This window comes from Haemorhous mexicanus, chromosome 19 (genome assembly GCF_027477595.1).
Source record: "Haemorhous mexicanus isolate bHaeMex1 chromosome 19, bHaeMex1.pri, whole genome shotgun sequence".
In the NCBI taxonomy this organism is placed as follows: domain Eukaryota; kingdom Metazoa; phylum Chordata; class Aves; order Passeriformes; family Fringillidae; genus Haemorhous; species Haemorhous mexicanus.
In genome coordinates this window covers 8,392,663-8,418,590 of record NC_082359.1, presented here as the reverse complement: position 1 = coordinate 8,418,590, position 25,928 = coordinate 8,392,663, and the positions used below count along the sequence as shown (strand labels likewise).

At 41.7% G+C, this 25,928-nt stretch overlaps 1 protein-coding gene across 1 annotated transcript in view; it reads right to left on the bottom strand.

The window, feature by feature from the left end:
* The window catches only part of GALNT9 (polypeptide N-acetylgalactosaminyltransferase 9), a 128,080-nt gene that overhangs the window by 11,453 nt on the left and 90,699 nt on the right, over positions 1 to 25,928 (bottom strand). Inside the window, exons 7-8 of the mRNA XM_059863625.1 lie at positions 5,366 to 5,551; positions 1,451 to 1,588 (exon numbers count right to left, since the gene is read on the bottom strand). Coding sequence (XP_059719608.1) covers positions 1,451 to 1,588; positions 5,366 to 5,551 — 324 coding nt within the window. The remainder of the gene's footprint in view (positions 1 to 1,450; positions 1,589 to 5,365; positions 5,552 to 25,928) is intronic.

Sequence of the window (25,928 nt, the reverse complement as noted above, 5' to 3'; positions counted from 1 at the left end):
CAATTGGATAAGGGGGCTCACCAACAACTAAATTTCAGGAGGTTTATTTTATGTCTTGGGTGCTATCAAGGCTAAAGAAGATGAAGACAGCTTTATGAGATGGCTTTAAAAAAAGGGGAATTGAGTCACTAGGAAATATATTTTTACTACTGTTTCAATCTGTCTCACATCTACTCAATACATTTATTTTTCTTGAAACTCACAAAAATCCAGACATCTTTTCCTCCAGGAAAATAACCAGAAGTACTTTACAACAAGCTTGATGTCATTAGGATGAAGCCTAAAGACTGAAAGGGACCTAGGTTGGTTTATAACAGGTAAATATCTTGTGTGGCTTTATTCTATTAAAAATGTTAAAGAATTTGATATTTGCATCTCTGAACTTCCTTTTTGACTCAAGAACCTTCTATGTGACAGCTCGAGAGGAACAAAATTTGTTTTAGGGCCCAGATTGCTCAGGGTCTGGTATAATTGACACAACATTGGCACTTCTGCCAATGTTCTTCACTGTTAACAACCTTCTCAGAGCTGACAGATACCAACAGCTCCTCTTGAATTTACTCAATGGCTTTTCTCAGTTCCTGATGGGGATAGTTATATTAGGATGCAAAGTGATATTATGGATTAAAACCTCCACTTTGTGTCACTGTCTCAAGTGCCTGACTTATTTTTGTATGAAGTCCATCAAATGGAAGAGAAAGGAACAGTCTCATTTAGCTGTCTTGTGGGAAAATATATCGCCTTCGGATTTAATTGCAGCTCATGTAGACAATTATTTGAGCTCTGTTGACCACTGACATTTTCCTTATGATGTCTCTGGCATCTTCTTTGGGAAAATGATTGCCTCAAACTTATGTCTCAGTGTTTTAAAATGAGAGCCAAGGAGGTTGTGTGTAATTGTCAGTAAAGATGACTTCACCTGTGCTGCAGCATACATCACAGTCAAGAGAGCCACGATACACAGAGTATCACCATACAATACCAGAAGGCTTCAACCCACACAGAGTAACATCACATTACTTCAGAAGGCTTCAAACACCCACCCCTCTTGTTCTTTAGCCCAACCTTTTATACCCATCATGTTGATGCAGTGCGCCTGTGTGCCCTCTGCTCCCTTTGGTGGTTGCTCAGTGCCCCTGGGCACTCCGTGGCTCATTGCTGTCAGTTCTGCTCACCTGCTTCTCACAGCTGTAGCTCATTAAGGATGAGGCTCAGCCACAGCCCCACTCCCAACCACCACAAACTGTGTGCCTACAACCTGCTGCCCTCCAACAAAAGGAACAGGCCTTCTCAAAGCCACACTCCTTAGTGTTGATTAAAAGGAGGGGAGGGCATTTTTGTCACCACTGCCGCGCTGATGTGTAATTGCTCTGTACATCCTGATAGCCAGCTCTGAAAGCAGAGGAGTGCTGGAGTGCAGCTGTGATGTGTTTCCAAAGACATGCTGTACCTCTCCATAAGTGACTGTGTTATTGTAAACCCTCATCTCAGGGTACACGTTCTCCAAGTACCACTTAAAGCTCCGGCACTGCAGTCGCTGTCGCAGAGCAATTCGTTCAGAAACGTCTCCAAAGTCAACTCCGGGGTTCTGCAAAGCAGAAAACCAACAAAGAAATCTCACTGCACTGGTTTTATGGTTGCTATCTTTACTGAAATCAAACTGGAGTTCATTTTGTATAGTAAGCTGCATTTCCCGCTTTTCCTTCTTTTGTTGTGAGCAGCAGCTCATCAAACAGCTGGTGTTGAGTGCAGAAAATAAATATTAATGAAAGCCAGTGGAAAAAGGACATAAAGAACAAAGGAAACCCCAAAATAAAACAAAATAATAAGAATACAATAAGAATGTTGTTACTTACAGCAGTTCTAAGTGTTTGCAATCAATCCTGAAGCCTTTGTTTTCAGATTCATTTAGAATTTAGGCAGTAATTCTGATCTACAATATGGTAGCTTGGTCATGCTTTACTCCAGTAAGAGATTTGAGTATTGAGTGAAGTAAATGATGTCAGAACAGATCTGTTAAAACTTCAAAGCAAAGCTGCTCAAAAATCATTAAGCTCCACTAAGCATTCATACACACCAGCATTCAGTTTTTACTAGAACTGGAGCTCATTTGCAGACTTGAGCCATAGAATGCAGTCAAACTCAAAACCTTTATAATTCTACTTCAGAATCTAATTCACATTTAAATACAAATCCCATGAAAGACACAGGCTGGAAGATTCAAGTTAATATGAACAAAGTCAGCCATTTAAAACTGGTGAGTCCCGAGTTAGAGTCTGTTGATTTAAAGTGTTATAAATCATCACAGTTCAACATTAAGACAGTAAGAGTTACCTCATCCAAAAACCTTTTCTGACACTATATTAATCAAATGGACTGAAACTGGGGAGTTTTGCATGAGATCTCTCTGAAGTGCCTTGTGCTTTTCCTCCAGAAGAATATCTGTACATTTTACAGATTGTTTCTAATGCAGGGTTCCAAGACAACAGCAAATCTTAGCTCAGGGTTTATTAAGATCCCCAACAGATGCCTGGTTTTCAGGAGAGAATACAAGTGTAATACTGAACAGGTTTTCCTATTTGCCACATAAAGGGTTTGCTGTGCTCACTGCTGCTTGCTGATGCACGTTCTGTCAGGAGCCCTCAGTGCAGCATCCATTCAAATGAATGTTAATTTACGTGGTACTTGAGGCTGCGTGGAAGGAGAGAATCCTCTGAGGCACTCAGTGCAATAAATCATCCAGTGCAAGATTCCTTTATCACTAAAATTGTCGAGGAATTAATCATAAGTGGGGATCTACCAAGAATTTGGTTAACTGGAATAAAGCTGTGCTGACCTGCTGCTGAAGGTTATAGGAACATGATCTTGCAGGTGTGCCCAAGACCATCTGCTGAGCTAGAGAAACATTATGCACACATTCTCAATAACCTGTGAGTTGTGAAAAAGATGGTGGGAAGAAGAGTTAATGTGGAGAAGTTAAGAATATAAGTTATAGAAGAGTTAATTTGGGTCAGTTTTGTGGTATGGGAAAATGCATGTGTTTTACCTTTCTCTGCCCTATTTAAAATGAGGCAATACAGTGCCCTTTTTTGCAGTGCTGTTTCTACTGCAAATGGAGCAGCTGTGAAAACAAATTGAGCTGTGCTCACCCTCTGTGCCAGCTGCAGCCACCATGGGCAGGTTACAGTGTGATGGCACAAGAATGAGGTGTCCACAGGATTTAGTTTGTGGACATATTCTTTTTAACCAGTTTGTAATTCCCCTGCAGAAGGTTTTTGTGATGGCTTATGCCAAAAGTAGAGTTCTTCTGTCATCTGTATTGAATAATGTCATGAACACTAACATCAGCTTCCTTTTCCTGAGAGCTAATAGGCTTATTTTTATGATGCACATTTTATCAATCAATCAATTTATTTTATAAAAAGGAAATTTTAATGTTCAGTACTGCTGATTTTATGTCTTTTATTGTCGATGTGCCTGGGTTTTTTTAAAAGCTCTGCTGTATAGCTGAGTGCAGAAAGCTGCATCAATAAGTAATCTCAGAGAGATTAAAGGAAATCATGTTTTGGCGTAAATGCTTATTTAAATATCATCTTTTCTCAGAATTCATTTGCACATGTCATCAAGCAAGCAAATTTACAGAGGTTAGTTTTTCATCTCCTAATTGAAAACTGACCATTTTAGCAAGTGTATTTTATGTGTTCAGACAGGACCAAAATGCTCATAAATTTTTTATGGACACTGCACTGTCTTCCTCCTACTGTCACAGAAATCTTGTGTGGAAAAAGTGATGTGGCACTGCTTTTTGTTAAGGCAAAATAATTCTCTGCAATTACCTCTTGTGCCAAAAGAAGTCACCAAAAACACATTGCACAGAGTGTCCAATATTGAACAGCAGTGAGTGAATTTAGAGCTGTGAAAATATCTGGCATATTCAGACATCAAATGGACCAAGAGGAAACATTGCTCCTTTAAAATGTGTATTTTAAAAACTGTAAGGAGAAAGAACAAAAATGGGGTTTCATGTATTAACTAGGTACCAAAGTATGAGTAGATGTTTAGGACAGACTAAATTCAATGAAGTCTTTGACAAGACTCCCATGACTTTGATGAACTCCAGGTCATAACTGAATATTCCCAGACACCTCTGGGTTTCCATATTTTCCTGTTCTGATAGGAACATTCCTGTTCCTATTTGCTTTGGCTCTGGCCAAGCCCCTGCTGTAAGGGTTAACTAAACCATCCTTACCTACAGGTCAGTGTATGTTAACCCTCAGCTGCTCTCCCTGTGCCCCTTCATGGGAATAATTTGGATGCAAACACAGCCAAAGAACACACCAACAGCCAGCTTCCACCTGGCTGGGATATAAAATAAAACTCTTCAAGAATTGTGCTCAGTGCAAATGTAGCATGTGATATACTTACAGAACTAAGTGATAAATGGAACCTACATTTTATCTAATATTTATATTACATGGATTCCTAGAGGCTCCCACATGCCAGCTACAATTCGTATGCACCGTGAGAAGCAGAACGTGCTCACGCTGCACCTCTCAGCCTGTGGACAATAAAACTATTTAATGTGTGATTCTTTTATTGCATACTTCATTTTTTATGCTGGTGAGGTCTACTGAGTCTCACAATGAATGATGATATTTATTTATGGACATTTCTGTTGTCCCCACTGTTGTAGCATATGAACACCTCAGAGTTTAACAGTGCCCCAAATTAACGACTTCTGGGGGAGCACATAAACCTGAGACATTTTGTTCTGGTTAAATTATAAATCTGTGTCACTGCATACAACAGTCAGGACTGAGTGCACAACTAAACTTAGACTGAGGAAGTAAGTTCTCCTGGCAGAACTCTCTGTACTGAGCATGCACCAAAGCACTTTCCCTGAGCTTTGCCCACTTCCTTCACCCGTCACCATGATATCTTCTGAAAAATCCCTTTGCCAGGATTTCTCTCCTGAGCAGATGAGAAGCCTCAGCTTCTCCATGCTTTGCCCCTCTGGAATGTGGCCTGGAGATTGTTTATCCAAACATGTGAATTGTTTTTAATTAATGACCAATTACAGCCAGCTGTGTCGGGACTCCAGTCAGTCACGAGTTTTTATTATTCATTCTTGTCTAGCCTTCTGATGTCTCCTTTCTCTTTCTTTAGTGCCGTTTTAGTATATAATTTTTTTAATATAATAGAATACCATAATATAATAAATCAGCCTTCTGAGAACTTGGAGTCAATTCTCATCTCTCACCTCGTCCTGGGGACCCACAACACCGCAACATTGATCTCCAAGAACTAATTAGGAACAGCTTCATGTTTCTGCCTGTGCTCAGGCCAGAGTGTGGGCTGTACTTACTGCCATGGGGATGTTCCAGGCCATGTAGACGTGGGACTTGAAGTCGTCCATCCAGACCTCGGCGGCGCGCAGGGCGTTGCGCTTTGCGTAGTAGTCGATGTCGTTGTTGTAGGGCTTCTTGGTGCGCTCGATGTGCGCCACGCGGGAGCAGGGCAGCACCTCCATGCTGCCCCCGCACTGCCACACCTGGGGGAGGCACACAAAACAGCTGTCACAACCCAGGACATTCCTCTGACTGCCCTGGATGGCTCCAGACCCTGGCAGGGGGCTCAGAGACGTTGGCACGGAGTCAAAGACATCTGTGCCTTCTTTCTTAGCCCATGGAAAAAGTTACCAACTTTGTGTGAGGAGTTAAAAGCCACTAGGGTTTGAGTAGAATGTTAGTGAATTTATCATAGGGTGAAAAAGTAGAATTTTGGGGATTTAGAATAGGGGTTCAAGAGGCAAGATGGAGGAATCTGGGCGTGTCCTGTCTTTCTTCTCCTTCTTGTTCTTCATCTTCTGCTGTGATGGTGACACTTTTGGATTGGTTTAGAGTAGAGACAGACTGTCTAACATAGGTGATAGGTATTGGGAAATTATTGTAAATAAAGTACATGTAGCTTTTAGTATAAAAAGCTAACACCACCCCGAGGGCGGTCAGTGTGCCTCAACACGACCTGCTGGACAGACCTCAGCAGGTCAGAGAAAGAATGTACTAGGTAAGAGAAAATAAACAGCCTTGAAAAGCAGAGCCGAGGAATCTCGACTTCTTCTTGGAGCGCAGGGCTGGGAAAAAAAGACTTTTTAATACCTTGGGAGCCATTCCAGCAACATGAAACTTGAGAAACAGCCACGGGGCTTCTCTTTCCCCCCTGGAGGCAATACAAGTGCTTCTGTGCAGGAGCTGTGTGTAGGGTGTTTGCTAGTCAGTTCACAAGGATTGCACAGCTCTCCTCTCGCTGCACACGGCAGGTGGGTCTGAGGGGATGCAGATGGCTGCATTAGGTACAAGTTTAGGAGCCATAAAGAGACAAGTCCTTCACCACAATATCACTGTTCTTGGGACCATCGGGCAGAGAACAAATTGTGAAGTGGTAACCCCCGCCATGGGTGCTATTTTAATCGAGTGTTTGTTACTGAAACTTCAACAAAAATCAGCTGTGTCATCTGGCTGTGTTTGACACATGAATGGGGTATGGAAAGGGCTCTAAGGTCACCCCAGAACCTTCTCTTCTCCAGACTAAACATCTCCAACTCTCTCAGGCTGTCTCCACAGGAGAGGTGCTCCAGACCTCTCATCATCTTATCTCTGTGCCCCTGAGCTGATGAAGAGGGCTAAAAGGGGCTGAGTGGAGACTGTGTCACCCAGCCTGCCCAGACACCATGGAACCCACACTGAGCAATTTTCTCCCAGCCGATTGTTTACTGTCTGAACTCCACGGCAGGGGACAATGAGGGCTTGTCTCTTTGCATCAGCATAATCTGGAGTGATGCAGAGTGTGGGAGGCTTATGGATCCAGCTCCCTCAGGTCTGCACCTACTAGAAAAGTCTGAAAATGAAAGATATTAAAATATAAGCAGTACTCCAGTACTTTCCAAGGTTGTCTTTTACTGAGAATAAAAACACATTTCCATAAAGATGCATTCCAGAACTACACTGGGGCATTCTCCACCTAACCTGCCTTTTCAAGGACAAAGATAAAGTGCTTGGGAAGCGGCAAATAAAATCTCTGCTCTGGCTTTTCTTTTTTTAATACTTTTTTAGGTAATATTTACTTGCTGCTTTCCAAACAGTTCCGTAGTAAATCACTGACTACTGAAATTTACATTTGATAAATGGAATACACTGAAAAACACACTGCTCACAAATTTGGACTGACGTGTGCTGAGAGTTTCCAGTACAAAGAAGAAGTGCTAAAAAAAAAAGAATTAATTGATTTTCACAATCAGAAGGAGAAATGAGCAATATACTTTAGAATACTGCTATTTGCCCAACCCAGCCTGAAAGTCAGCTGTTTAATGCACAGCACACTATTCTTCCTATTGATATGCCTAATGACCTTGTAACTCTTATTTATGTATTTTGGTACCAAGGGCAAGTACATTATCTGAGTGACAGATTTATTTCCTTTGAATGCCAGTGCTCACACAAACCTGAAAATGAAAAGGTACTAAACTGCAGCATTAAAGAAAACAGTTTAGCTCATCTGTAAATTCAATACAAACAGTTATTTATCAGTGATAAATTCTCCACAGATGAAATCCACAGGGAACACAGACACCTGGCTTTGAAGGAACACAATAAAACAAGGCAGCAGCAGCCTCAGGCCAGAAAACTCTCACTCTGTCTGATCCTGGTGCTCAGCTCTCAGGAGGGGTCTGCCTGTGGTGTGACTGCCCCATCCATAATCTCTTGGACTGCTTTCCCCTGACAGTCACTTCTTCCCTTTCTCCTCAGCCCAATTTGCTCTTTAAATATCCAACACGTGCTGAAGAGGAGGAAAGAAGGAAGGAAACAGCCAGGAAATACTCAAGGAAATTTTTCTTCCTTAGAAGATGCTGAAATTTACCCCAGATGACTTGGATTTTTTTTTTTTTTATTGGAATATGTAACTTTTAACACCAGCAGGGGATGTTTCCCTGGATAAAAACGGTATTTCCAATCCCAGAGAAAGAGAACTGGAAGAAGAGCACAGGGGCAAGGAGTCAGATATCTGTGTATCACCAGGTGAACATCATTGTGCCACCATTTCTCCACATCCCAGACAAATGTCACAGCTCCTCAGCTGTGGTAATTTCTTTCCAGGCCAGACAAGGTCTCCTGTTTCACTTCATGAGGATCAGGTGCTGCTCAGTGGAGCACAGACATGACTCAGTGTCCCCACACCCTTCCAGCCCATGGCTAAGTACAGGGTGAAGATCTTCTCTCCTTCCCTTCCAGCCCAATAATCACTTAAACTTACACTAAAGATAAGAGTTCCTGTAGTAAAATCAAACATGTGCATCCCAAACTGGGCAAGATCCCAGCAGCTGAGAGCCATCATGTGAGATCTGGATGAATACCAGAGACTTGTGCTTGAAGGAGGATGGGATGTTCACCTTCTCCTCTCTGGACACAGAGTTGAAAGGCAGAAAACCATTCCCTGTCTGCTTCTAACCAAGGGTAAAAGGATGAGGAAACTCTTACTGTATGAAGAAGGTGAGAGAGAGGTGAGTCAGCAGCTGATCCTGAAACTGGTTGATTCCTGTCCTCTTTTCCTTCTCAAAACTGCACTTAATGACCCATTTTAACAGTAGCAGACAACACATTTCTTTCCACATCAAACTATGAAATTATGCCAGGAAAATAATTACATGTCTCTGTAAAACATTTATCTAGCAGGATCCTTAAAGTACCTTACTGGGGGAAGCAAACTATTTCTAACTGTGAACATAAAATGATGCCCAAGGCCCTCCAAAGAGACACATTTCAGGCAATCAGGGAAAACTGCCTTCTGTATCTTCTGGGATAACAACACATTTCCAGCCCAAGTTATTCCTCTCATATGGAGCTGCCAACAGTAAATGTGTGTCTCAAGGTTCATTTACTGAGCTGGTGGAAGGGTTACAGTCTTTGAGCTGCTGCCCACAAGGCTGCACATCGCTGAAAATCCCACTCTGCCTTCTTTTCCCCCATGCAGAGACAAATCCCTGAGAGCAATTCTGGGTTTTTTTGGCTTCACAGCATGCACCCATCAAACCTCTACAGTGGGGCAGCAGCCCAGGCTCCATGGAAGGGCAGGAGCAGCAGCAAAGCAAGATGTGCTCTCCTTGACTTGGTGCAGCTGAGCAGCCCAGGGACTCAGCTTTGCCTCTGTGAGCATCTCACTGTGCAACATTTTAAGACATGATCAAGTAATTCCAAGAGACACTCAATTTATTTGCTAATTGTAGCTAATTTCTAATTTCAGCACTGCTCTTTAGGCTGCTATAAACAAAATTGATGGCAATTTAAATGTTACCATAGCCGTGTTACCTTAGCATTTTTACTGCTAATTATCTCAATCAACTTTTCTATAAACAGACATATTAAGTATTGAGAAGAACAAGTACCCCCATCAGGAGTAAATTACAAACTGAGTGATTATGTTTGTGGCTTGCACTATAATGATTCACTGACACCAATTATCAGCTATTCCTGTACACCTGAGGTGTGGCTGTCCTACAGGAAAATGTTTATTTATGCAGTAGCCAGCTGGACATCACATTTTATGCATCAGAGAAAATCTGAGATGAGGCTGTGTCTTGTCTACCATGGCCTCAATTGTGCATCAGCAAAGGTCTCTGAAAGCAGGTTGGGTACATTATTTAGAAAGGCTAATAAGGTTCCAAGCTTTAATTCTTGCCAAACAAGAAGAAATTTTCCAAGGAAACACATTTTCCCGCAAGTACTTCATGCTGAAGGTTGAAACCATCTTTATCAGGATTTAAAAAAATTAGACTTAAAAACCTGCTGTCATTTCAGTCTCTCTCTCCAGCCAGCCATGAACCAACAAGGTCTAAATCAGAAGAGATTCTTCAAAGTGTATTTGAAAGGTGACAATAAAATCCTTTCCCATCTGAAGAATGGGAGCTCTGCACTTATCCTCCAGTCCTTAAGGGATGTGCCAACCCTTCTAGTGCCAACACTAAACCCAGAAATTAATAGGAATATTGCACACTTACTGTTCTTGCATCTCTGATATTGACAATTGACATAGTTCACTGAAAACTGATCTTTCCCATAATTTATAGCCTGACATTTTCTTGTTTTCTAATGGAATCTTATGGATATTCTCTCCTGCACGTATTCTCAGAGCTGCCTAGAGAGTCATATTTAATCAGCTGTGCTAGATAAAGTGCTCCCTCTCTGTTTTTCACTTCACATAGGAAGCTGTTAGAGACTGGGGAGCTGTCATAATCAAACTCATCATATGGCAAAATTAATCACATGCTCTCGTTTTGTTCATCAACTGCATTTTTATCATTGTCTTTAAAGGCAGCCATAATTATGGTTTAAAAAAGTCCCAACTGCCACTTCTCAAAACAGCCTGTGCTAGTTCATGGTGCACTTCTAGAGCAAAAATCTCTCCATGCTGGGAGAGATTACCAGCTTACATCAGAGAGAATTTTAGCTGCCAAAAAGAGACCTGAACAAAGGAAGAAATCACATCTCAAGATCCACAGATCTTCGTTTTGTCAGAAGCTTCAGGATAAACTTCTGACCTATGCTTTCAAATTGCAGGACCCAAAAGGGTCCTTGGTTGACTGATCCTGACATTGACCTGGTGACAATCCCTCCTCTTTGCTCTCAACTCCTGCTCAAAGCAGTTTGCAAGTAATCTGCTCACAGCAGATGTAGAGGGAGTGTGACAAAACCTCAAATATGAAAGCTAATTCTGTTATTAGGGGTCTTCTATCCCTGCATGTGTCAGTACCCATCCTTTACTCTAGCTGCCCTGGAAGGCTGGAAACACAGAGCAGTGTTTTTGGACTAATGATTTTTGGAGGGCTGAATTTCACCTGGGGCTCTCCTCATGTTTTTTTCCTGGCTCAAACAACAAGAATTTAATTTGAAGAGAGAAGAAGAGATATGAAGAGATAGAGAAGTGCAGCCATACAAGTCTTTAGGATATGTCTGGCTCTATTACTGCTTTATGATTATTTTTTTATCAGTATTTCAGTTGTCCCAATGAGGAATACTTGGAAGCTTGCTGCTTTCCCCACAACTATTACAACAGAGTTCAAGGGTGTGCTGCAAGATTCTCCTGCAGAGTCATTTAAAGAGAATTTCATGGCAGACTCAGAATGATACCTTTTCTTTATAGAAAAGTAAAAGAATTTTTTCATAGTTACTCCATTAGCCTTTAAAATTTGTTATAATTTTTTGGAGTTTGAGCTCTCAGCTTTGATCCCTTGGGGTTTTCTGGTATTTACAGATTATTTGCTTTCAGAAAAAAAAAAAAAGGCAGTGGAACAATAACATTCTTGCAATGAGACACTCAACACATGCATGTTTTATGTCTGTCTGGTGGCTTTTCAGTAGCAAATTTAGAGGCTGTCCTTCACATGTTTCTTAGAGGTTACACAGAACCTCAAGCCAGTTAAGATCTCAGATGTGACAACAGAGAGAAGATAAAACCCTTCTGTTAACCCTCTTACAGAGGCAAACAGATAAGCAAGAAGAAATTGAAACATGTTCTAGAGAAACTCCCACTCAGCAACTCCTATCTTGCTGTAAAGATAAACTTTGTGTGTAAAGAACTAGGGCTGATAAATTAATAGACTGGCTGCTATGCAAGGGAGGAGATAGGATTTAAAATCATATTAAAAATGCCCCATATGCTTTGAGCACTAATCCCATCTCCATAAACCCATATTTTGCACAACTTTTACAAAGAGTAATGCACCTTTGAAAAGAGCATGTCTGGGGAAGAAGCAAATCTCTCCTCTGCAAGGAAAATTCCAGACTCTCTGAAATGCCTTGCTGGTGGGGGATGGAAATTGAAAACCCCTCCAAGGCAAGAAGAGCAGCCTGACCCTGCACAGGCAGGATGTCCTGTGCCACACTGAGCTGTGCTCATGGACTTCAAATGGCAAAGAGTAAAATGTGCCAAGCTCCAAAAGGTGGTGGTGGTTCAGGAGTTCTTGTTTCCTGCTAGGGAAGTTCAGTCAGTGATGCTGGACAAGCTCCCCCTGATCCAATCTCCCTGACATCACTGCTCAGGGCCTGGCAGGTGAGTAAGCACTGAGGAATGGGAGAAGGGAGAAAGGACAGCCAAAGAGCAAGGTTCTCATTTTCCAAGGCTTGTTTTTCTTAGCAGATTAATGAATGCTGGCACCTCAAAATGCTCCAGGAGATGTTAACAGCTCCTACCACGTAAATGACAGGCGTAGGAAAGAGACTGCTTTGAGGCAAACCCTCAAACTTCATAGGCTAGAGATAATAACTCCATTTTCTCTGAATTCTCCTCAAGTCTAAAAGAGGCTGCAGATTTCTTCTGGTCTAGCACCATCCATACATGTTGTGTTTTGCAAGCACAAATCATTTTTCCTCTATAAAGTAAATGAAATTTGGTATCTCTAATGTGGTTTGCTAATTGTCCCAGGCAGATGCTTCTCATAATGCATTCCTTCAGAATGCATTTGATGAGAATAATTTTCTGCTTTCTTACAAATTTACTCAACTTTTTTCCCAAATCAATAGCATCACTGTCAGTCATTTCTGTAAATATGCCAGCACAGATCCTGTTTGTACTATAACTGTTAAAATTCAACAAATTGGCCTTGGAAAAATACAATCTATATGGGATATATGAAACAGCATTAAAGACCAGCCTGTTATTCTTGTTCCTCACATCTCCTTCATGTGATTGCTTTAGGTTTTCACTCCTCACTTATCCCAAAAGACCATAGAGAAAATCTCCCTCTAAGTTCAAACCCCAGCAAGGGATAAAGTCTTATGTACACTAAGCTTACATGAGAAAATCTCCAGCTGAGCTCCTGCAACATTGAAGTTCTTAGGAAATACCCCTTTTTGCCAGACAGAGCTTTGTTAACCTGCACCAAAGCACCAGGCAATGCTGACTGGTCAGCTCAGCAGCTGGGACACAGAACAGGACACTCACTGCCACAGTCCAGCCCACAGAAAATGCCCAAGATTAGATAAACTGAGCATGCTGCAATCTCCAAACCACGTTTAAGCTCTGGCAGATGCCAGGGGAAGATCAGCAAGAACACCTTAGGTCAGAGTAGGGATGCCTTGCTTGACATAGAGGTGTTCACATGACCACAGAAATCTCTTGAAAAGCACAAAATTAACTTGGAACAGCATCTCCCTTCAATTGCCACCTAAACTAAGCCTCCCTTCAATTGTCACCTCAGCTAAGCCAGAGGGAAAATAAGAAATAAAAGTTAAACTTTTTCTTTTTTCCACCAAAGTGAGTTCTCAACTTTCCTGTGCAATACCAGCAGTTCACACTTCCAGCCTTTTGCTAATGATGAAATAATACTTACAGTGTGCTCAGCCTTCAGTAAGAAGGCTGAAAAATGATAAAATGCTTCCTGACATTTTAGCTGAGACCACAGGGAGGAAGAATAAAGAGTGGAATTTATTGATGCTTCAATTAGAATAAAGTCATTCTCGAATGAGAAAATATTGAAACAGACTGACTAATGAAGTGATCACAAAGGGTCTTTTCAAAGGACCCTAAGTGGAGTCATCCTCATTTGTTTTCCCTTTCCACAGCAGACCCTTAAATGATCTTTGCATATTGTCTACACTAAATCCTGCAGGGTTGCTATTTCATTTTAAAGAAAAAAGCTTTTAGGCTGCAAGGGATTCATTCAGTGAGAGCTATTATGCTTATTGTGGCTTTGCTGCAGAGCCAAGGGATTTACTATATGCTCATTAGACCCTGCTTTTTTCCAAAACAATCTTTTAGGATGCAAATTTCAGCATGCTGATCTACTTAAAATAACATTTAAAAAAAAAGAAAAGAAAAAAAAAGGAAAAAAAAAGGAAAAAAAAGGCTATTAAAGTAAAAGCTTCTTCCAAGGCAGGAACACTACAAATTCAGATTAATTACTAATGTTTTAGACCATGAAAACATCTGATGTCTCAGCTTAAATTCAGCTTTGAGCACGGTTACAAGAAGTCCCAAGAACTTGGTGTTGGGGCACAAAGCAGTGCCATGGGTGGTGACAGAGCTCAGAGGCCACATTATGAAGCCACCACAGATGAGGCACATTTGTCACTTGGCTGCTTGGTGGCTGAAGCACAAAAGGTTTGATTTGTTCAGGCCTTGGCACCAGCAGAGATGTTCACTCACAAGGTGAGAGCTGGGAGTTCTCCACAGCCCTGCTCCATAATGATCTCCAGGGCAGTGCTGACACAAAAAAGAAAAGGAAAGAAAGCAAGGTAAAACTGGGAAAAATGGCAGAAAAATGGCAGAACCCACTGTCCTCAGGCTGGATGTGTGGCACTCAGGGAGCTGGGGCAGTTTCCATCTCTTGTCAGTGCTCTTTGAACTCACCTGCAGACTGCTGAGGATGAAGGGGCACTCCTGTTTTTCAAAGCATGAATTCCACCTTGTTCCTCCTCTGTGACCTTCTTGAAGGAGCAGTTGTATGAACACAACCATGAATATTATCATCCAGGAGATCTACCTGATAGCTCATCCTTAATAGTTCCATAAATCTTGCTTAGTCTTGGTGCTTTAGGTGTGCAGCAGAGATAATCCTGCTGTGAGGAATTGTGTGAACTCATCCCTCACCTGCACAGAGCCCAGCCAGGCTAGTGACACCACACTAAAGCAGCATTCTGTGCCCTGAACAGCAGAACTCAAAACTGGAGCTAGAATCTACACTGAAAACTGATCTCTAGGAGGGAAATCAGTAAAATATCTGAGGTGGGCAGTAAGAAAAATATCAGCTAGCATGGAAGTACTAAAAAAATCATTACAGTAATTCCAGGCAGCCCTTCCCACACTCCCATTCTGAATTAGATCAGCAAACTAAACATGCAATTTATACTTAAAAATCATCACCTGCTTATAATGGACAAGTTCAGCTAGAACTGTTCATCACCTGCTCACTAAAGCAGCACATGATTACTGCATTCAGCTGCTGCCCTGCTTTACACACTAAGTGCCAAATCCTTAATAAACATTAGATGCAGATGTGTGTGAGCATGGCTTTCACTGGGAATGCTTATTTACTTGGGATGACAAACCCATGATTAATATTCTCCTCCCAGGGCTATGGGAGAGTGCCAGGGGAGGGGCAATGCCTGGAATAGGATATTTGAAACTTGTCTGAAACTTGAAAATGCCTCTGCCTACACTGTACTCTCACCCAGGCCCCAACAGCCTTGGCAGCTACCTGAGCTGCAAAAAGAACATGAGAAAATGCAAAAACCCCTCTCTGGTGAGTCTGTTACAACATGCTTTGACTTTACTTTCCTGACTATCAGACAGCAGATGTCTGGAATGGTTTTTGGATACCTCAGAGAAAAGGCAAAAAGGCACAGAAAAGGAACTTTTTGAGAAGAAAGTGCCATTATATCCTAGTGATTCACTCTGCTTAAATGCTTTATTGCTGCTATTAATGGACAGATATTAACATTAATCATAGGCTGTGAAATGAGTGACAAATGAAGCTATTTTGTACACCACCTAAAGAGCTGCTAAGGGGATGCAATTTAGGTAAAACACAAAGGAAAAAGGCTGTTTGTGATTTTGATGGACAGCTCCCTAAAGAATCTCCAAATTCCAGGCCTGCAAAGTAGGCTGTCAGGTTTGTAGATTTGTTGCCTCTCCAGGGAAATTTGAAGTGAGCTGTATCACCAGCCACAGCTTTTTACTGGTTCTTTTAACTTCATTTCTTCAAGATCAGTTACTCCCATTTACAAAGATTTAGATTAGGGTTTGCTTTAGCTGACAATTTGTTTTGTTTGGTGGATTTTCTTCCTGGTCTGTATAATGAAACCATGAGAAGTTTATCAATGGTGACATATAAAAGACTTTGCTAGGCATGTTTTTATTCTTTAAGTTACCTAGGCCACATTCCATCCAACATAAGCATGTGAAAGCACACACACACATTTGGCAGTATTTTTCCCAAGAGTCAGAAGTGTCCTCACAATTGAACTCTGCAAATATTAGCTTCAGCTTATTGGGAAGGTAGTGTCCCATATTATAAAAGTGCTGAGCAAATAAGGGATGCTCTTTGTTTGCAAGAGATTTCTAGAAGTTAAATATATAGAGATACAGACAGGGTTTCAAAGTGAACCAAAATGGTGCTCGACATTTCAAGGTGTTTGACAACTCAAAGTATGGAATGAAAGTTCATTTCAGGTCCAGCAAAACATTTTGTTTCAACAATATCTGAAAATCACCTTTTTGAGGATGTAATAGAATGGCTTCTCCTTTCTCAACACATGCACTTAGATATACTTCCTTGCCAAATCTATATTCTTTCTCAGATACATTATTTGGCAAATTAATGTCCCATTATAGACAAAAAGATCATTAGTTCATTACAAAGAAGGCATTAACATTTACCTTCTGGCTTCTCTCAGCTTCCCTAATTAAGTCATTCATCACCATTCTTCACTTGTATCAGCACAAAACTTACCCTAAAAGCATGTCAGATGGGACCAGGAAAATCCTGCACTGGAATAAATACAGAGCTTACATGGTGACCCACAGCATTTCATGTTCCCAGACAGTGCCTGCACTTTTACTTAAGAATATGCACTTCAGCTTGGCTAAAATAAATAACTTAAAAACAATCCTCTGTTACTCCAGTAATTTTTTGTTCCTGTAGAATGGCAGTAATCATTAAATGCTACTTGGCTTCATTAAAGTCTGAATTTCCAAGAACTGAAAGAGAGAGTGCCACAGGGTTAAGTAATTCTTTCATCACATGGCTGATGTGTTTTATCCCTGCTGGGTCACAAGTCCTCTTCATTTACTGAGCTCCAGGTTCCATCCAGCTATTTATTTGTGGAGCCTTTGTTGTAAACATTCTAAGCTGCCAAAGAAATTATCAAGTGTCTTTCTTATTCAACCTAAATACCATTCTGTCAGGAAAAGAAAAAAAAAAAAAAAAAGGTTTTCTGGTAAAATGGGATGGATGATAAAAAATAACCAAACCAACAGAACAATTACAGGGCTGCACTGCTTTGTCTATCATCTATAAGAAAATCTGAAAAAAAATATAGCTTTACATCATTTTTATGAAGGTACTTTTCTGGACTTGCAGTTCATTTAATTTTGCCCTGGAGCACGTTTGCTGTGAGTAACATGGAATACAAGCCACTTGTCTGTCCTCTTGTCTCTAAATAATCTCTTTTCATCTTCTCAGAGTCAGGCTGTCACAAGCAGCAGAGATAAAATAAGACAAAAGCAATAACCACAGTCAGGGCCCCTGGGGATTTCTTCACTAGCTCTAACTACAGTGTCCACTCCATCAAAATCCTGCCTTGTTGCCCTGTGTCAATGTTTACATGCTCTGCTGCTTCTACCACTTGTGTTTTCAGAGGGATTCCAGCCTTATCAACTGCTCTGTCAGCTGATGGCAACAACTATTTCCTTCCCCACCTCCCCTGCTTCTGTCACCTGCTGCCACCCAGCTCAGTTACAGCTCCTGCTCTGGACTGAACTGGGCTGAGCAATTCCATTTTTACATTAAGGATGCTGTGTTTACAGGAATAATTCAAGTACCCTGAGGCACAGCAGCAGAAAGGGCTTTGTGTCCTTGCTTTGTGTCCTTTCTTTGTGTCCTTTCTTTGTGTCCTTTCTTTGTGCCCTTTCTTTGTGCCCTTTCTTTGTGCCCTGTGTCCCATTGCTCAGACCAAATTGGAGGTTGGGTGGTTGATCTTGGCTGGGCCAAGTAAAGACCTGATCCCAGAGGTGTTTGTGCCAGTCCTGGGTCATTCCTCCTGCCTTCCATATTCCCCCATCCCTGCTGCTTGAGCTGGCTGTGCAAATGCTCCAGAAGCTGGGTAAATTATAATTCAAGACAACACAGTCTAGTCTAAACAAATATTGCATAATTTTGACATTTTTGGGAAGGATAAGCAAGCAGATGAGGTTTAAACAAATGGTAATCTCAGTTTCAGAATGAAGATGAAGAGGAGATAATAATTCTGGTAGCTTTGCTGGAAACAAAATGCCCAACTCTAATTTCTGTTGGCATGGACATGTTAAAGGGTAAATTTCAGTTTTTTAAAAGAGGAGTACTGTGGCTGTTAATGTGGCAGCAGTTATGGAAGCCTCTATTACATCCAGATGCATTTTGAAATACCAGGAGCATTTCAGGCTCTGAAAGATGGACATGGACTGAAATAAATATTTCCTCCCATCTGCCATAGGAAAAAAAAAAAAGAATATACAAAAATATAATGTCTTATTCAAAGTCAAATCTGAACCTACAGCAGAGCCAGAAAAAATGAGCTCAGGTTTCCCAATTTTTGAAAATCTTTAGCCAAAAAATGATCCTAACACAGCCAGCTGTGGTGAGCCTCTGGAACAGGCAGAGAGCTGTTACTCATTAGCAGATCTCTGCAGGATTTCTGGCTAGAAAACATCAGTTCTGCTCAGTATTTCAAAATTAGTGTTCAACCCAGTCTTTCTCAGCCTCCTTGTTTTGAAGGGAAATCCCCCTTGGTGCTCTGACAGGAGCTGAGCAGCACTGGCAGCCCCAGGTGAGCCAGGCCAGGGCCCCAGTGAATTCTCAGCCTTTCCATGAATTTCCAGGGTCCCCAGAGCTGCTCCTGGAGCATCCAAAGGGGCAGCCAGGCAGCACCAGAAAGCTCTGCAGATAAACCTGTCCCATGTCTGCACTTGTCAAAGTGCTCAAACTTGCTCAAACAGACAAGAAAAGTTCTTTCCTTCCTCTGACAAATAAAGTGTATTTCACTAGTGTTCCTCCTAAATAGCAGGAGTGTTTTTTAACCTCAAAAATGTGCAACAGAGTGAGATGTAAAAAGCCCAATCTATTTTCTGAGAGACGGCCAAGAGACAGTTTAATAAGCAGCTGCATGGGAAGAAATTCCTGCTTGCAGCTCTTTAATGTAGCAGAAGAAGACATAATGAAATCTAATAATTGGTAGATCATGCTAGAGAAATTCTGACTTCAGAATAAATTGGAGCTTTTTAAACAACAAAGATAATTATAAACTGAACAGCTTGCTGACCCACTGTGGCAAATTCTCTACTACTTTGAGGGTTTTTGCAGTCAGAGTAGGCATCTTCTAAAACCTACTAAAAACCAAACAGAAATGATGGGGCTCTCTACAAGAAATTGGGGAATTTTACTTTGTACATCAAATTCACAGAGTATCAGGGAGGAAGAAAACACCACAGCCCAAAATGAAGGCCACCAATTGGCAAATTTTACTTTTCCAATGTTTATAAAAGATACAAAACTTTTCTGTAATAAAAAATAATCAGGCTAGCTTCCTAGCCTGGGCTAAAGTCAGCCTAATGATCCTCTGATGTAGAATTAGCATTTCTTCAAAAATATTTCTTTCCTCAAATTTCTCAGACTACAATTACTAGTTACAGGGCAAGAGATGCAGGTGGAGATTAACAACAACAAAAAAATAATGAATACACAGTGCATCAATTTCTGGTAATCCAAGATAGAAAAGAACAACCTCTTTCTCTGCTTGTCATGGCTAAGGATGTGCAGGAAACCAAAAGTTATCAAGCAGAACACACTTCCTGCACCTGGGAGTGGTACAGTCATGGTTTTATATTAATAAACATGGTTTTACATTCATAAACTCAAGAGCAGGCAGCAAATAACAGTTGCAACTAAACAGGAGGAACCCTGGCCAGGACTGAGCTTGCTGTGTGACAACAGCTCCCAGGCAAATGTTCTGTAAATGTCTCTCTCCAGTAGAAAGGGGGAACTTGATTTTGAAGCTGGCCTTTGGGACAGCCATGACATGATGGCAGGTTAAAAGAGCAGTAAGAAAAGCTGGCAGCAGAGTTTCTGGGCAGGGGCAGGAGCAGTGAGATGCTCCCAAAGCCACCTCTGTGAGCAGCAGGGCAAAGGCACCTCCAGCCTGCCAGGGCGACTGCCCAGGGACTCTGAGTGTCCCTGCAGGGCACACCAAGGCAGATGGCAGGACTTCCCCTGTATCCCCTCGTGGATTATCTCAGCCTGGACCTTCCCTCCAAACTGCTCTGCATTTTTAACCCTTGGATTGCCCTTTGCCTGCCTACATAAGGAAAACGTGCAGAGAGAAACTTTTTCTATCCTTTGAGATCATTTAGGAAACGATGCTTGGCTGCTGCTGCAGCATGGCCTTACTGAGGGCAGGAAAGCAATTTGCAATTGCCTGTAGCTCCAGATCCAGCCAAGCACTTGACTGCTTGCCTAACTGCACAGCTCTGTGTTATTCCATTGACTAGAGCAGGACCACTCACACAGTTAAAATTAAATGCCTGGTTAAGTGCCTTGTAGGTTTTTGGCTTGTTAACAATTCACAGCCAATACCTCAACCTGCTTAGGCTGTCTCTCCTTCTCACTGCAGTGCTCCTCTGGAGTTTAAAAGCTCCTTTTAACTCCAAATTGAACAAGTAAATGTGCTCCTGAAAACACCCCTGAGAAGATCTACTGAAGAACCTGCTATCTTTCCAACTTATGTAATTTTTTATAACAGGTCTGTACATCACACTTATCTCATTAGCAGTCATCTCCTCAGGCAGTACATACAGTGTGGGTGGGTTTTCCTTTTTTTGATTTACCTAGGAAGTCTTGCTGTCTCTAATTTTCCATGAATCTCATGAATTGCCACTGAAATCTTTATAGCTACAGTAGCCTGGGATGTAATGTTCTAAACCAATTTTATACCCAATAAAACAATTTAATACCTAATAAACTTTATGAAGAAAGTGGCATATTCCTAAGTAGTGCCTCTTGCTAATGAAATCAAGCCAAAGATGCCTGAGGGAGAAAAGCTCCATGTCTGTGTGTAGCAGCCTTGGGTGTGTGCTGACACTCAGGACAGCAGAGACCCCCCAAACCAAGTGGTGCAATCTGACTGCCCAGCCAGATTTGGCAAAGCTGCACCAACAGTTCATCAGTGAAGAATTGCTAATTGTTGTCAAAACAGGCACAACCCCCTGAAGTGCTCTGCTGCAGGTATGGAGGGAGAGCCAAAAGGCACCAAAGTCCAGTGAGGGGGCAAGGAGAGCTCCTGCCTCTGTCCCACTGCCAGGTTAACTCTGGGTGAACTTGCCAAAGGCACAGCCTTGGCTCCCCAGAACAGCAAGGCTGGAAAAGGCACAGAAACAGCCTCCCACCTTCCTGGTTCAGCTCAAGCCTGAAAGTGCCTGAAAACCACCACAGATGGAAAAATGAGAGTTCATCTTGCAAGAACTTTCTGGAGTTCACACATTGGCTACCAAAATTCTGGGAAGAGATGGTTTTTGGGTTTCATTTAAAAAGGGAATAGCACACGTAAGCTCAGGATGAAATTGGCATTCTTGAAAACAGAACTTCACTTGGGAGAACAGTCTCATCATTTTGCTCCACAGAGCAGCATGTAACAGATCTAATCAAATAATTGTAATATGCTTCAGCTAGAAAGAAGGGTAAGGAAGAAAAACTGTGTGCAAAGGAAAAGAGGATGGGTCACAATAGCAGCAATGACTTATGAGGGTTATTTCTCACATCTGAAAGCCCAATAACTCACAAGTACCCCGGCCATAAGGGAATTATATGAGCCTTTTGTGCAAGTAAAATTTTCCATTATGTACCTAGTCTGATGCACTGTAACAATTTGTCTCTTTTCACAAAATCATAAGGAATATTTCCCAGGGAACATCAAAAGCCACAGAGGGTAAAAAGCTTCCTTGCCTGAGAAAATGCCCATACCTCAATCATTAACACTGCTCTACATTTAAAGCTGCCTCAGTGCAGCATCCTTTGGATGCTCTCTAGGAGGTGTGCCCCACAATACATCATTGACATACAGTCTAGATCCTCTGCTTCCTTCTCTTTATTCCTCTGGCACTAAGACTAAACTGCACTTTCAGTTTGGCTGCTGTCAATTTGCATTGACTCACTGACTGTGCTGAAGTTACTCTGAATCTATACCAGCCTAAAGGCAGGAGCTGGCCAGAAGAACAGCTTTTGTCATCCTCCCCTGCCACCTGATTACTTATCACAACTGGACCTGGGAATGCTCCATGATTACAGCATATTAAAAAAAAAAAAAAAAGCCAACTGATAACAAACTACTGGCTTATTTCTGCAATTTGCCTTATGGACCTCTTGGAGTAGTTTGGATTCTGTGCTCAGCTGTGTAGCGAGGGGCTTCATGTTTCTAAACTTACCTTAAAAAATGAACTTTAAAATGAAATTTCTACACTATTTTTTATCTTAGGGAGAAGCATTGTAGAGGGTGATCATGTGCTTTCAGGATAATAGTACAGATAATAGACCTGAACTTCATTTCTCAGTTTCTCAGCTGATACTTCCAGGGTTTGAAGAAAAAGTCCTCGATGTCATAATGACTGTAAAGAAGTAGGGACCCCTGAGTGACCTCGTTCTGGACAGAAAACTGCTCCAATTCTAACCTCTGACTGCTTCAAAGGCTAATTCAGAACAGCAGCCCCTGTTATCTACACCAAGCTGGAAAATGCCAGCCCTGATTCTTCACTCCAGCTCAGGATACTACAACCTGAAGAAACCAATTTGTGGCCCTGAGACACTCAGTCTTGGCTAAATAGCTGAAGTCTGTGCTTTATACTATGGTAACAAAACCTGCACATTCCCTCCTGTCCATATTCTGCTCCATCATCCATTTCTTCATTTGGAAAAGAAAAATTAAGAAACAGATGGGTGCACAGACTTAAACACATGCACAGTTTTAAGCATTTTCCCTGGCCTGAGTGAGAAGTTAAAACTGTGCTCAAAAACCTTTATTATCCAGGAATGGAATTAAATCTGCCCTGGGTGCTCTTGCATTTCTGTGAGACAGATCTGTGTAATCATCTTCCACTTAATCAAAACACAACGCAGCAGAGCTGTGATTACACAATTTCAGATGACAAGTAACAGTCCTCATCGTTTGTTTTGATGAATTCTGAGTTCACTATGTAGATAACATGGTTAATTTGTTATTCAGATATGGCATTTAATCATTGAAGGACATTCTGTGTCTGACCAGGAAAAAAAAAAAACCTCAAACAACTCAACAACCAAAGTAACAATAATCAAGAAGTATTTGATAAATGTGATTTGTTTTGAACAATTTTGTTTAAAGTGTTGAGCTTAGCAAAAGCAGGCTAAGTTAGCAAAAAATGTATTAATCAATGAATGGAACCCCGCCCAATCCTGCCTTGTTTCACTTCTCTGATATTTCACATCTGCAAGTTGCTGCACAGGAGTTGGGTTTTTTTCCCTAAATTACAGTCGTTTTGTATTCTGAACAAATTCACTTGCTCAGCAAGAGAAATGACATTAAACTGCTGACAAAATGTACAAAGCAGAGCTGGTTTCAGATATTCATGCTTTAGACTGTGTCAAAAGCACTGCAAACATTAATATCAAACCATGACTACTTCTAATAGAAACTATGAAAGAAGCCAAAATAAAGTGTGTTTTCTAAAGCAAGAAGCTGAAAAAAACATGTCTCAGCATGATAAAGAGACAGTGGAAAATTCAGGTACTGATTTCATGGGTATTAACTATGCATAATACACCTGTGTAAAAGGCAGCATAACCTTGTGGGTAGGGCATTTTTGAAAGCCTGAGAACAGGAGCTGCCTGGAATCCTTGCTTCTGTCAAATCAGAGCTCTGGAATAAGACACCCCACACTTCAGTGTCCATGTAAAGGGCAGGTAATAAAATTGCCTTCTGTGGAAGACACAGGAGAATCAGAAGCTGAAAAAATACAAAGCAATTAAAAGACCCTGGAGTGGGGTTTTTGTTTTGCTTTTAACAAAACAACATCAGAGTTTTAAAATACTGACCATTTGCTCACACATATTTAGGTAGGGCTTTCTGTGTTGATTTAGAGTGAGGGTCCTCCAGATATCCCTGATTATTGGGGTGCATATGGCAGATCTGGGGCTCCTCAAAGTCAACAAATGCATCTCTTTTTAGCCACCTGCACTTGTTTCCCAATTTAGCAGCAGCAAGAAGATGCTGGCTGAGCAGGGTGACCCCCTTTGTGCTACTCCCTACCTCAGCACACTGTGCAGCACCTCACTCCTTCTGCTGTGTGGATCATCCCCAGTGGAAGGGAACATGCCATTAAATATAATTGTCCCCTCACTGAAGTGTCATCTGTGAAATGGTTACTACTCCCAGCAATCTGAACAAGACACATATTAGGACAAACCAGTATTTTATGTCTGCAACGGATGATATCTACACCAAAAATGAAGTAAATTGTTCTTTAAGTCTTTGATCTTTAAAGGCAGCAATTTAAACCATTTACACACAGAGACCATTTCAGTGTGTACAGCTTTCATCATTTCCAGCCATTTTTAGCCACAGAATGGGCCCTGTCTGTACAAAGGTTAGCATCAGGGTGACTGCTGTTTTCAGTGTTTCCCTAAGCAAAATTAAAAGTGGCATCAGGTACTGGGAGAGCAAAACTTGGCTCTCAAGTAGGTCCAGAAGAGGAAATTCAGTGAAGCTTGAAGGAGAAATTATTCAGTCTCCAGCTCCCCTTTCCTTTTTACAACCCTGAAAAGAACCAAAGCATTTACAGCCCAGCTGCCTGGTGATCCCCTGGGTAAGCTTAGCACCTGGGGTAGGTTTGAGCACTCACAGTTTGCTCCAAGTTGTATTAGTCTGGCCCATCTGTTGGTGTGGAAAATGTACCTGCAAAGAGAGGAGCTCTGGAAGTGCTTGGCTGTGCCATTAGTGAGGTGATTAGTGGCACTGGCACACTGGCAGGCAACTCCTGCACTCAGAAAGAAACAAAATACATTTTCATCAGCTGAAACACAGAAACTGAACCCATAAACATAAAGCATCTGCTTTGTGAAAGTGAAAGAAAAGAGGAGAAAGCCAGAGAGAAACATCATGGCTTTAAAATGATAAAAGCCCTTCTAAGAACCACACACTGCATTTGCTGAAAACTCTGCAGCATCATTTGTCAGGTGTGAAATTTTAAAGTGAGGATGTGAAGATGGAGCAGGTACATGACACCACTCTGTTTTGGCTCTCTGAAAGCCTTACAGTGCTTTTAGCACCAGAGAAGGTGGAGGTGCTGAGCCCTTTGTGGCAGACACTGGTGGGCACTGGCAGCAGCCCTGGGAACCTGCTGGGTGCACTGAGCAGGCACAGGAGTGACAGCCTTGGACATCAGAGCTCATCTCAGGGCTTGCTGCTGAGGAGGGAACCAACCTCTGCCACAGGGACACCAGCACCCCCTTCTCCCATAACCACCCTGGTCCTGCCACACCACCAGGGAACTGATGCTTCCACCTGCTGCTTTTCAAAACCCAGCTAAAAATGCAATGGATTCAGGAAAACAAGATCTGATATTTCTGTTTACACTCTTTAAAAGCAGCCCAGGGCTGTAAGATTTTGCAGGAAACATCACTCTCATTTTCTCCAGCTGAATGATACGAAACAAATTTCACCCCTGCTGTAAAATGATGTTTAGTGATGTTACAGCCATGCTGTTTAGGGACAAAAAAAAAAAAAAAAAAAAAACCTGAAAAAAGGTCTCTGTGCTCAAAAACTTCCTACTTTTTCTATGCATATAATTCAACTAATACAACATATTCTTCCTATTGAATGCATGACTCCCTGTCTGCTTTAACATGACTGTTTCCTTCTTGCACAGCAGAACTTTGGAAATCCAGCCTTGGACCCACAGACCTTTGTACCTGGCACTCAGAAACAAAGATCCCATCAAAGGCCCTCTCTTTTCATCCAGTCACACATCCTGGCATTACAGGGTGACACCACAATGCAGAGACAGAAATACCATGAGTGGGAGCCAGAGTCTGGATCCCACTCATCTCTACTGGGCTCAGTCAAGTGCCCAGTAAAGACACCACATAAAAATTTAAACAA